We start from the raw sequence: 12400 nt of genomic DNA, 5'->3' as shown, positions 1-12400 counted from the left end.
TGCTAGGACATAAAACCAGCAGCATTTTTATTAAAACCCTAATATGTCTATATATATTCATATAGGCCGAGTGTGCATGTCAGTCAAAAATTCTGTAGAGTGTGATATTCTTTTCGTGTTGTTACAATCTCATTTTCGGCCCAAAGTTTTGTCAAACTTTAAAATATAAGTCTCAGTATATTTCTAGCGTGCATACCCAAGGTCATTGTGCGTTATTAATTAACTGCTTCAAACCTCCTAACAATTTATTTTAACTATGGCATTAATTTTACGGAAAAAAATACTGTCACCTTGAAATTTATGATATATTAACTGAGATCTCGTTAAGTCCGTCTAGTGCGACCCAAACCATTTCCTTGTAAGAACATAGGATTAATGGACAGGTCTTAATCCAGACAGGGTAGTACAACAAACCTATGGGCTGCAATGCATCTGGGGCAAACTTTTTACAACAACAAATGTTCTCTAAATATGAATCATGCCTTTGCTGGCGAGATGTAGTGTTTACAGTGCACTATGTCTTTTGGTATGGGCTATATCAAATTTGTTACTTTCATTGACCTGTCTCAGTCTCATCCTTGGCTTTGACAATATGAAAGTGACTGAGGTATGAGTGATGCTAGTAATACCATTCCTTATGCAGCCAGTCCCTGTCATGAATGGTGTGAAAATATCACTCATAGGGTCGGTTGGTGTATGTACTTCAGTGGGCTTGGCAGACTGATATGTAATAGCAACTTCTGGCTCGACGAGGAAAGCGACGGAAAACTACCTCACTCCTCATTTCCGTAGTACGCCTCCTCAGTGACGCCTAGGCTATTTATGACAGCAGTTGGCGTAGCTGTGGAGGATCAAACTAGCCTTTGGGCTGAATACCCAACATACACATACAACAAATAAGAACCCATGTAAATGCCTTTTTCTTGCGAAAGAACGACGCCCAGAAATAAATTCTTACCTATGAAGGGCAGAAATCGCCATGTGTTTCCCACGACGGGTAGGGGTTTAGGCCCGGGCACTTGGCTGTAGGGCCGGGCAAGGTGCCATTCGGAGTCCAAGTCCGCCTCGTCTATGAGCGAGGTCACTGCGGATGACTTCCAGCGCGCCGGGACGCTAGCACAGAGAACGCGCGTCGTCCTACTCGTCAGTGACGTCATTATGGAACTTTGCTCTCACTGACCACTTCACTCAGCGAACGCTACACACAATACTGCCTCATCCTCTAGCACTTCTCACGGTTTATCCCCCTCCAGGTGTCCACTTCTCAGAGGAAAGTTCTTGGAGTATGCAGCAAAGACAATGACGCAATGACACTCCACAACTAAACAAACCAACGTTGACACCTTATTGGCAATCACAAAATTCTCTCTTATCGTCGAAGGTAATGTTTACACCGCGACCGAAGAACGCCCAGTTATTTTCACCAGTGCAACAGAGCACTGTGAGAAGACTGACGCTGCGGTAAGAGAAATGTAGGACCTCCACCCCCTCTCCCGCACGTAGTCGTGAGCATTGCACTTGAACATGGCCGAGTTAACGCAGCTCAGTACTTCGTTATTTTGACAGCTATAAATGAGAGAATGGCAACAGACTTTCTACCAACAAGTCAGAGGCAACCATGAGATGTCGCTATGATACTAGCAGGTGAATGAGAAACTGTCACTCCTTTGGTTGAAATCGTCGAAAATGACTTTCCTTTTTTTCACTAGTAGGTTAACCCACATTAACACTGGCAGCTTTTAGGATACAGTCGTAGCCTTGAAGAAACGGACTTTTTCTTGTTCATCAGCATCATCATCATCATCATCATCATCCATAGGCTACCACCCGAGCATTCACTTTAAGCTATACTGAGAAGGTACAAAAAACTTATAAGGCAAAGAAAAGTAGGGAATCAGACCTAAGATTTTGACAGCGTCAGGAATTGAATGCGAACCAATAAGGAGATAATAATAAAAATTATTGGTTTTTACGTCCCACGAACTACATTTACGGTTTTCTGAAACACCGAGGTGCGGGAATTTGGTCCAAGAGGAGTTCTTTTACGTGCCAGTAAATCTAACCGACAGGAGGGTGACGTATTTCAGCAACTTCAAATACTACCGGACTGAGCCAGGATTAAACCTCCCAGGTTAGAGTCAAAAGGCCAGCGCCTCAACCGTCTGAGCCACTCAGCCCGGTAATCAGGAGCTCAAGTATTGTGTTAAGCCCTAGATCACTGCTGCGGACATGTGATACATCTCACAAAGTCGCTACTGTAACCGTTGATTATACAAAGAGCTCCCAAATATGTGTGAAGTAATCGGAACTCGGATGGATAGGAAACCTCTACTTACGTATTCAGTTCCACCGCACTTGGCCCTATATTATTTTTCTTATCACTACTAACTTTTAAAGGAGTTTGTGAGATCTTCAGCTCTGCAATACATTGCTACCACTTATACTGTGCTCACTTTTCCAGCCCAACTCTATTCGGTTATTATTATTATTATTATTATTATTATTATTATTATTATTATTATTATTATTATTATTATTATTATATATTTACAATTTGCGTACATCGCACCGACACACATCGGTATTATGGCGACAATGGGATTGGGAAGGAAGCGGCCGTGACCTTAAGGTACAGCGCAAGCATTTGCCTGGTGTGAAAATGAGAAACCACGGAAAACTATCTTCAGCGCCGACAATGAGACTTGAAATCACTATCTCCCGAATGCAAGCTCACAGCTACGCGTCCCTAACCGCACGTCCAACCCGTTCAGTTTTTCTTATCTTGGGGATTTTTCGGCTCCCCGCATGTCACGATTCTTCAAACTAACACTAATTTCCTCTTATTTTGCGTCCCGATTGTTGGGTATCGAAGCTACTTGCTGTATCACAACTTTCTTTCTTTCTTCCTTTCTTTCCTAATCCAATTACCCTCGAGGGTAGGTTTTTCCTGAGGGACTGAGATCCCACCTTTACTGCCACAAAGGCAATGTCCTGGAGCGTGAGTCTTTGAGTCAGTGGGATACACCTGTGGAGGAGGACCAGTACCTCGCCCAGGCGGCCTCACCAGCTATACTGAACAGGGGCCTTGCCGAGGGGGTGGAATGATGGGAAGATAGGAAGTGATAGGGAAGGAAGCGGCCGTGTCCTAAGTTAGACACCATCCCGGCATTTGCGTGGAGGAGGAGTGGAAAACCACGGAAAACCACTTCGAGGATGGCTGAGGTGGGAATCGAACCCGAGCCTCCAGTGGTGTCAACTAATCACACTAACCACTACACCACAGACCAACTTACCGTAAGGAACGCTTAAAATATTAAAATTTATTTCGGTTGGCGTTTCAGTATCCTTCCTGAGCATGGTTTTTATGCTCATTTTCTTTTGGAAATTGCTTGTATGGCTCCTTAGCTGAATGGTCGGCGCTGTGGCCTTCAGTTTAGAGGATCCTGTGTTCGATTCATGGATGGTCTAGAATGTTATGCGCGTTTGATTGATTCCTCCAGTGGTGGATGTTCGTTATTTTTGATACACGTTTTTACTTACCTACGATTACATCACATCACTCTACCATAGAAACACGCGATACTGCATACAGCCCTTTACACAGAGTTGGCATCAACAAAGGTTTTCTTCCTCGGCTACTCTCAGTTATTCGGGTTCAGCGCCACTGGCGGATTCGGCCCACTCTTACGGCCAAATGCCCTTCACTATTGCCTGTTTCTGTGGTGATTGGCAGCGTGGTGTGTTGTATGCAGATAAAGAAAAATGTATTAAGATGAACGCAAATCCCACTCCCCGAACCATAGGAATTAACCTACATATTTAAAAATTCCCAGCCCGGTCTAGAATCGAACATTACGTCCTCTGAATAGAAGCCCACCCAGTACGGTGACTATTCAGCTAAGAAATGTAGGAGAGGCTCTGGAATGAAAAAATAAAGCATGGTCAAGGCAGCTCATGTACAAGAACTGATGATGATGATGATGGTGATGATGATGATGATGATGATGATGATGATGTTGGTTGTTGTTTAAAGGGGCCTAACATCTAGGTCATCGGCCCCTAATGGTGCGAAATGTAATGACAATTTAACATTCCAAAATGCTTCCACTGACCAGAATTCAAAACTTAAGGATGAAGATTGAATGGATGAATGAAAATGAAAACCTACAACCTGTTTTCCAGTCATTGACCGGGTCAGGGATGGAATGAACGAACCAGATATAGGCTATTAGTACGATGGGGTCGCCACTCCGAAAGTGATTTATTAATGACTGATAGATGCTATGAAATGAGAATAGAGAGTGTTGCTGGAATGAAAGATGACAGGGAAAACTGGAGTACACGGAGAAAAATCTGTCCCGCCTCCGCTTTGTCCAGCACAAATCTCACATGGAGTGACCGGGATTTGAACCACGGTATCCAGCGATGAGAGGCCGGCGCGCTGCCGTCTGAGACACGGAGGCTTTGAATGGATGAATAAGAATGTAAAATAATCAGCGTATCCAACTCACAATATTAAAAGTTAAAAATAATTCTGAAATCAATCCACTGACTAGAATTCAAAAATACGGCGATGAACAACGATTATGAACTTAAAACAATAAGTGAATCCGATCCGCAATGCCAAAACTTTCCACAAACTAAGTTAAAACAATGGTATACACTGTCCAAGGGGCTGATTCCAAAGCAAAATGCTAAATCGATTATGCTTGTTGTCTAAAGGGGTCCAAAATCCAGGTCAACGGCCCCTCATAATGATACTTATCGCTAGTAAAGTAGAACCATGTTATTTCTCATGTAAGGTACTAAATAACATAGACTCGCGGTGTTCCACATAGAATATTATGGTTCTACTCATAGGTATTGTACTACGCACAGGTAACGCAAACCTATTACGCACAGGTATCGCAAACCTATGGTGTTTATCACATAATGCCGCTACTTATAGGTAACGCAGACCCACAGCGTGGTGTTGCTTGAAACGCAGACCCATGATGTCCACAACTAGATGTTGCTACACCCCAGCGAGGTTAGCCTCTTTTGATCTCCTTGGGGTGTTCCAGCCGAACCTGGACAGAGGGGAGCCTCCGTCATAGTGGTGGACGCTATACACAGGTACTGTAAACCCATAGTGATCCACCGACAGACCCATGGTATTGCTCACATCGTGGCACTAAGCGCAAGAAAAGTCGACTCATGGTGTGATGGTACTAACCACAGGTAATCTCATGGTTCAAAATTCTGCTAGTTGCTTTACGTCGCACCGACACAGATACGTCTTATGGTAACGATGGGACAGGAAAGGGATAGTAGTGGGAAGGAAGCGGCCGTGGCCTTAATTAAGGTACAGCCCCAGCATTTGGCTGGTGTGAAAATGCGAAACCACGGAAAACCATTTTCAGGGCTGCCGATAGTGGGGTTCGAACATACTAACTCCCGAATACTGGATACTGGCCGCATTTAAGCGACTGCAGCTATCGAGCTCGGTGGTTCAAAATTCAGCATCCCTTGGTCCCCCTTTTAGTCGCCTCTTACGACAGGCAGGGGATACTGTGGATGTATTCTTCGTCTGCGTCCCCCCACCCATCGCGTTAAACATGGAAGTTAAAATATTATACTGACACTTTCTGGAACGTACACAGTTCTGTTGTATATACCGGCGGGTAATTCCTGCAGTAATGTCGGCTAAACATACAGCTGATCACTCTAGCGCAACGCGTGTTGAGAGGTAAGAAAGTGGTATAGCTTGTACCTTTCACTACTCTTAGGAGCGTTATAGCAAGTATCTTCTCCGCGATAGCTTCTCTCAGTTACGACACGTTCGCTGTTAAGCACCCAATCTACGTAACGAGGAGTATCCCCGACGACTAGAACACAAAGCGAGGACAGTACTGTGTCCATTTGTTTTGAAATTAGGCACTATAAAAGAATTCAGCAGTATCGTTGATAGTTTCTCTCCAAAGTATTTTTTTTTGTTTTTTTGTTTTGTTTTGCTATTTGCTTTACGTCGCACTGACACAGATAGGTCTTATGGCGACGATAGGATAGGAAAGGCCTAGAAGTTGGAAGAAAGCGGCCGTGACCTTAATTATGGTACAGCCCCGGTATTTGCCTGGTGTGAAAATGGGAAACCACGGAAAACCATCTTCAAGGCTGCCGACAGTGGGACTCGAACCCACTATCTCCCGATTACTGGATTCTGGCCGCACTTAAGCGACTGCAGCTATCGAGCTCGGTCAAAGTGAATTTGATTCGAACGCCTTATCAATGTATGTATTATTTTTGAACCGAAAAGTTACGTACCGGTATATGTGGTTTTGGATACCGCATACATTCTAAGTTATTACATGATCACAAGCTCTTATGTCATGTGTGGGAGAAGGATGAGAAGAAACAGAGAAGGAAGGAGGGCAAAAAAGAAAGTAGGCTTCTTTGTTTAAAAACGTTGACAAACAAGTTCTTACTTAGTAAAGGGAATTAACCTAAATATTTGAAAATTACCAGCCCGGCCGAGAATCGAACATTAGGTTCTCTGAAATGAAGTCCAGTACGCTAACTATTCAGCTATGCTTTTCCCTCTTTGTCTTACTCCCCAGCGCTGGTTGCCGCTTTTTATTTTATCGTTTCAATATTTTCCATTCCCGAAAGAAAAGGAAAAGTACCTTACTGCTCAGACGTTAAAAGTAAACAAAGGGGAAAAAATGAAATGGCGTATGACTTTTAGTGCCGGGAGATTCCAGGTCTTTTGATTTGACTCCCGTAGGCTACCTGCGCGTCGTGATGGGGATGAAATGATGATGAAGACAACAAATACACCCAACCCCCGTGCCAGGGAAATTAACCAATGATGGTTAAAATTCCAGGACCTGCCGGGAATTGAACCCGGGACCCCTGTGACCAAACGCCAGCACGCTAACCATGTCGCCATGGAGCCGGACAACAAAGGGGCACGAAGTGTTTCTGATGTCACCTTCAACTTGTTCCAAGTCTTTCCTTTGATTATTTTGGCATTTCTTCTGACTGACAGATGTCTATTCTCGCCCCCCCCCCCATAGCTCTGTCTTATTTAAAACTCGTGAAATTCGAAGCATCAGAATTCAGACGCGTCGCCGCTGTTATCCGTGCCAAAGGTGGACATACCGACTATTAGGTAGGTGGCCATAATGTTCTGGCTGATCAGTGTATACCGCCCATTCAGTCAGAAAGCCAGACAATACTAATGATAATTTTCTCACTTGTGCAACGAAGCATAATGCTTATTACTGTGTTTTAAACCAAACCCCATGGCGCAACAGCCGCGAAAGGCTATGGCTTACCAAGCGACCACTGCTCAGCCCAAAGGCCTGCACATTACGAAGTATCGTGTGGTCGACACGACGAATCCTCTCGGCCGTTATTCTTGGCTTTTGACTTTCTGGGTCGGGACCCTTAATTCAACTTTTTTTTATAAATGCTATTTATTCGGGGCGTCGACCTAAGAAGATCTTTTGTCCCTACTTTGCACCATATGTTATGAACCTGCGTGTAGTTGGAAATTACGGAAGTGTAAGCTGTTGAATGTGAGGAAAGGAACGTTAAGGACAACACGAACACCCAGTCCCCAGGCCAGGGATTTTAAGCATTTACAATTAAAACCCCCTGACCCGGCCGGGAATCAAACCCGGGGCCGCCGGGTGACAGGCGTTGCTCCCTACACCGCGGGACCGGACTATATCACCTTTAAAGAGCTCCTTAATTGTAATCACATAGGCTGGTTGGACCTCGAACCAGACCTTAAATCCAGGTAAAAATTCCCTGATCTGGCCGGGAATCGAACCCGGATCCTGTGATTCAGAGACAGGCACGTTACCCCTACATCGTGGAGCTGGATTGTTCATTATTTACCAAATTAAATATATCTGGCAAATAAATAAATAAATAAATAAAAGGCGTGTGGCCTCCGAATAAGCCTGGTGCAGGTCTTTCGAGTTGACGCCATATCGGATGATGATGATGATGATGATGATGATAATTATGATTGTTATTTAAAAGGGCCTAACAGCTAGTTCATCGGCTCCTAATGGTATGAGGTGAACGAAATGAAAATTAAAACTCAAATGTATCCACTGGCTAGAGTCTAAAACGAATGACGATGAAAAATGGTCGTAAAACAAAAGCAATCAGTGGATCCTATTCACAATGCCTGAAGTACTGGGGTGATACTTATCTAAAGGGATCCAAAAAATTCAGGTCACCGGCCCCCCATAATGGTACTAATCACTGGTAAAGCAGAACCATGGTGTTCCTCCTATAGTGGTACTAATCACAGGTAACGTAGTCTCATGGTGGTGTTTCTCGCATGGTGGTACTAATCACAAGTGATGTAGACCCATGGTATGCCACACACAATGGCACCACTCACAGGTAATACAAACCTATGGTGTTTCGCACACCATGGTATTACTCTCAAGCAACAAAGACTCATGATTTTCATCACAGTGGTACTTATCACGGGCGCCAGTGAAACCCGTGGTTTTTCTCAGAAAGTGGTGCCAACCACGGACGACGTAGACCCATGGTGTTCCTTATAAACTGGTATTACTCATAGGTAACGCAGACCCATATTTTTTTTTGCTAGTTGCTTTACGTCGCACCGACTCAGATGGGTCTTATGGCGACGATGGGTCAGGAAATGGCTAGGAGTGGGAAGGAATCGGCCGTGGCCTTAATTAAGGTACAGCCCCAGCATTTGCCTGGTGTGAAAATGGGAAACCACGGAAAACCATCTTCAGGGCTGCCGATAGTGGGGTTCGAACCTACTATCTCCCGAATACTGGACACTGGCCGCAATTAAGCGACTGCAGCTATCGAGCTCGGTGGGACCCATATTTAACCCAAACGATACTTCCTCTTTGCTTATGCAATTCTACGATCTATTCCTAGTAAGCTAGGAGGTGTTATTGCATTAGTAATATCTATTGCAATTCTTCTTATTCTCCCTTTTACTGCAAACAATAAATTCCGCGGAATCCAATTTTACCCAATCAACCAAATTCTATTTTGATCTCAACACAGTGGAACCGACCGGTGGAATGCACACGACGACACTTATCACAAACAACGCCCAAACCCGTAGTGTTTCATGCATAAGATACTGCACCTGTGTAACGTAAACCCATGGTTTTCTTCGCAAGGTGGTAGTAGTCGCATGTGACATCGACCCATGGTGTTCCGCGCGTAATGATACTAATCACAAGTAATCACATCGTTCTAATATCATCCCTTGGTCGCCCCTTTTAGTCGCCTCTTATGACAGGCAGGGGATACCGTGGGTGTATTCTTCTTCTGCGTCCCATACCTACGGAGGGTTGTATGTTGGGTCCGCGAGAGCTATTTTATTTTGCTCAAATCCGCCGACAAGCCGGTTAGGACCCCCTCTCCACCATCTGGGACGCGCCACGTGGGAGTATCACCTCTCCCCCTGCTACGCCAGCGTAGTAGGTTCGTGGACGCCGTATCGGTGACCTGCGCTTCTATGAGGATGGATTCCTACCTATGATGAATTCTGATGATGAAGACGGGACACTCACCCAGTCCCCAAGCCATCGGAATTAACGAATGAAGATTAAAATCCCGGAGTCGGCCGGGAATCGAACCCGGGACCCACTGGACCAAAGGCCAGCACGCTAACCATTTAGCCATGAAGCCAGACATCCGTCAAATGAGAGCACACAATTAACGATCTAAGTGAATGGACACATTCAGATCTTTAAATAAAGTGAAATCTTTAATAAGGATGGGCAGTTTTGCTCTATCTTGAACCAGGCAATAGTTTAGACTGGTATCCAGTTCAACAAACTCTCTTATGCACTTTTAAACTCCACCTATCACTCTCTCCTTAACCTCCACCCACCTATGGATATATCATTCGTCTCACCACCCTGACATCAGATACCATCCACCCACTTTCCTGCTGGCTTGGCCTGGATTCCATCACACGTGCCGTAAGAACAGCTCTCTTCCCTCGAGACCTCCCTTCCATTTCTTGACAATATTATCATTATTACCTTTCTCTCGCCCATCTTCCCGTTATGCAGCGCTAAAGGCTGGCATACCATCACTGTATGATTATATCAATTCTTCAGAAAACCTGCCCACACTTATACAGTAATAAAATCCGATGAACATCTATGACAGAAGAAGTTGAATGGAACGAATAGAGCATAATGTTTCCGCGCGGCAGAGTGAATTTCTAGTGCAATTAGTATATTTAAATGAAGATTTAGATAGTGTATACCTTGAGAGGGACACGAATACAATATCGGATAATTTATTTTAATTGGAGACCTGAATGGCGCAGTCGGCCAAGGTAACAGGTTTGATCCCAGGTGGAGTCAGAGGAATTGGAAGGTTTTAAATGTGAACTCCGTATCGTTGGCTTAGGACACATAGAACTCACACGACATAAATCCGTTAATAGTTTGAACGAACGTTGAAAAGTATTACTCATTGTTCATATACTTGGAATATACTGAATAATTAAATAATATAAAATATTTATTTGTCTGTCTCCTGGATTGAATGGTCAGTGTCATGGCCTTCAGTTCACAGGGTACGTGGTTCGATTCCCGACTGGGTCCAAAAATTTAGTCACGTCTATTTAATTCATCCAACTCGAGGACTGAGTTCAAAAAATTAGGGAAACCTGTTTTGTAACGTCTGGTATGTGAACATTAATTTGATAGATGGGGTTCCAATGGTCTTACAGCACACCTTCAAACCTTAGCTACTCAGAGTATGTCAAATCGAAGTTATACTCCATCTGTAGGCGTAGCCATGCATTAAAATGTCAGGTGACCCCTCAAAACAAAGTTAATAGAGGTGTGTCCGTGTGTCGTTGTGAGGCACACAGACTACTGCGGCCATTTGAGCACGTTGTACGTAAACCAGCACATCCCATGAGACATCTTAACGAGATTCAAGTCGCAAGGGCCGTCACTTTGATCCAGGAAGGATGGCCTTTTCGTCGTGTTGCTGTGGATCTCAATGTCTCTCCGTCAGTAACTCAACGCTTGTGCAATTGCTACGATGAAACAGGCCAGTTCACAAGGAGGGTTGGACAAGGTCGTGGACGCATGATAACCCCACAGTATGACCGATATCTGACCATCTGTGCGTTGCGGCGTTGTTCAGCAACAGCCAGAGAACTGCAGCAAGACCTCAGGAGGGTCACTAGAGTTACGGTGTCTGACCAGACAGTAAGGAACAGGTTGATAGAAGTGTCGTAATGACCCAGACGTCCTGTTCGAGTGCCCCGTTTAACGCAGCAACATCGCGCAGCTCACCTTCTGTTTACCCGTACCCACGTCAACTGGCAACTTCGCCAATGCAGACCTGTGTTGTTCACAGACGAGTCCAGATTTCCCCTGACACAGCGTGATGGACGTCAATATGTATGGAGACCCCGTGGTGAGCAGTACATGCCAAATGTTGTCCAGGAAGGCGACCGATTCGGACAAGGTTCTGTGATGGTGTGGGGTGGCATCAGTATTGATGGCCGTACGGATCTTGTCGTCGTCCGTGGTAATCTTACCGCTGCGGGTACATCGAGCAGATACTGCTACAGCATGTGTTGGTTGCTGCATACGGTGCTTGCCCTGAATTCGTACTCGTGCACCACAATGCCAAGGCTCATGTAGCGCGCATCACCGGAGCTGTCTTGCGAGAACTGGATATTCAAGAGACGGAATGGCCAGTAGTGAGTCCCGACCTTAATCCCATAGAGTATAGGTGGGATAGGCTTGATAGAAGTGTTCATGGGTGACCTGTTCCACCACAGATTCTCCAAGACCTCGAACAGATGCCAAGCTGTGATAAATGCTCGTGGAGGACATACACCATACTGAAGCTCTCCAACTGTGATAAAAATACACCCTGGAGAACTGTTATCACTTTGTTTTCGTCCCTATTTGGAAATTTCCGTTTGTGTTCTGAAAATGAACGCATCCATCGATGTTATTTTGTATACTTCAACGGTAAGGAATAAAGGTTTTTTGGTAATATACCTGGGTGTGAGGTATTGTTTTGTGGAGCATGGCACACGTTCCCCTATTTGTTTGAACTGTGTATTTAGTTGTAAGCACACCCGACTGGCAACCACAAGAAAATACGCAATTAGAAACATCATCCCTCCACATAAACTTGGGGCCGGGATGCGCATCCGGCCGTTAAACAGGGTCACGATTCCAACACGGTGAAAATAAAGAAATTAATGCATTAATTTACTGTCTGTTCTTTCTGAAGGAGTGTCCAAATTTTGCACATATGAGCTTCTAAATCTGATTAATAAGGACACCTCAAAGAAGTTTTCTTTATAGGGTGTGTTCATTGGGCAATACTGAAATAAATGATTGGCATGTAA

The 12400-nt window shown here is 44.5% G+C and overlaps 1 protein-coding gene across 1 annotated transcript in view; it reads right to left on the bottom strand.

The window, feature by feature from the left end:
• Positions 1-1191, bottom strand: part of LOC136867265 (probable cytochrome P450 49a1) — a 131457-nt gene extending 130266 nt beyond the window's left edge. The window contains exon 1 of the mRNA XM_067144409.2: positions 959-1191. Within this exon, the coding sequence (XP_067000510.2) occupies positions 959-1157 (199 nt within the window). The 5' untranslated portion in view covers positions 1158-1191. The remainder of the gene's footprint in view (positions 1-958) is intronic.
• Positions 1192-12400: the final 11209 nt, after the last annotated feature.

The sequence above is a fragment of the Anabrus simplex genome, chromosome 3 (genome assembly GCF_040414725.1).
Source record: "Anabrus simplex isolate iqAnaSimp1 chromosome 3, ASM4041472v1, whole genome shotgun sequence".
Lineage (NCBI taxonomy): Eukaryota > Metazoa > Arthropoda > Insecta > Orthoptera > Tettigoniidae > Anabrus > Anabrus simplex.
The sequence above is the reverse complement of the archived record's forward strand: the minus strand, read 5'-3'. Positions and strand labels throughout refer to the sequence as shown.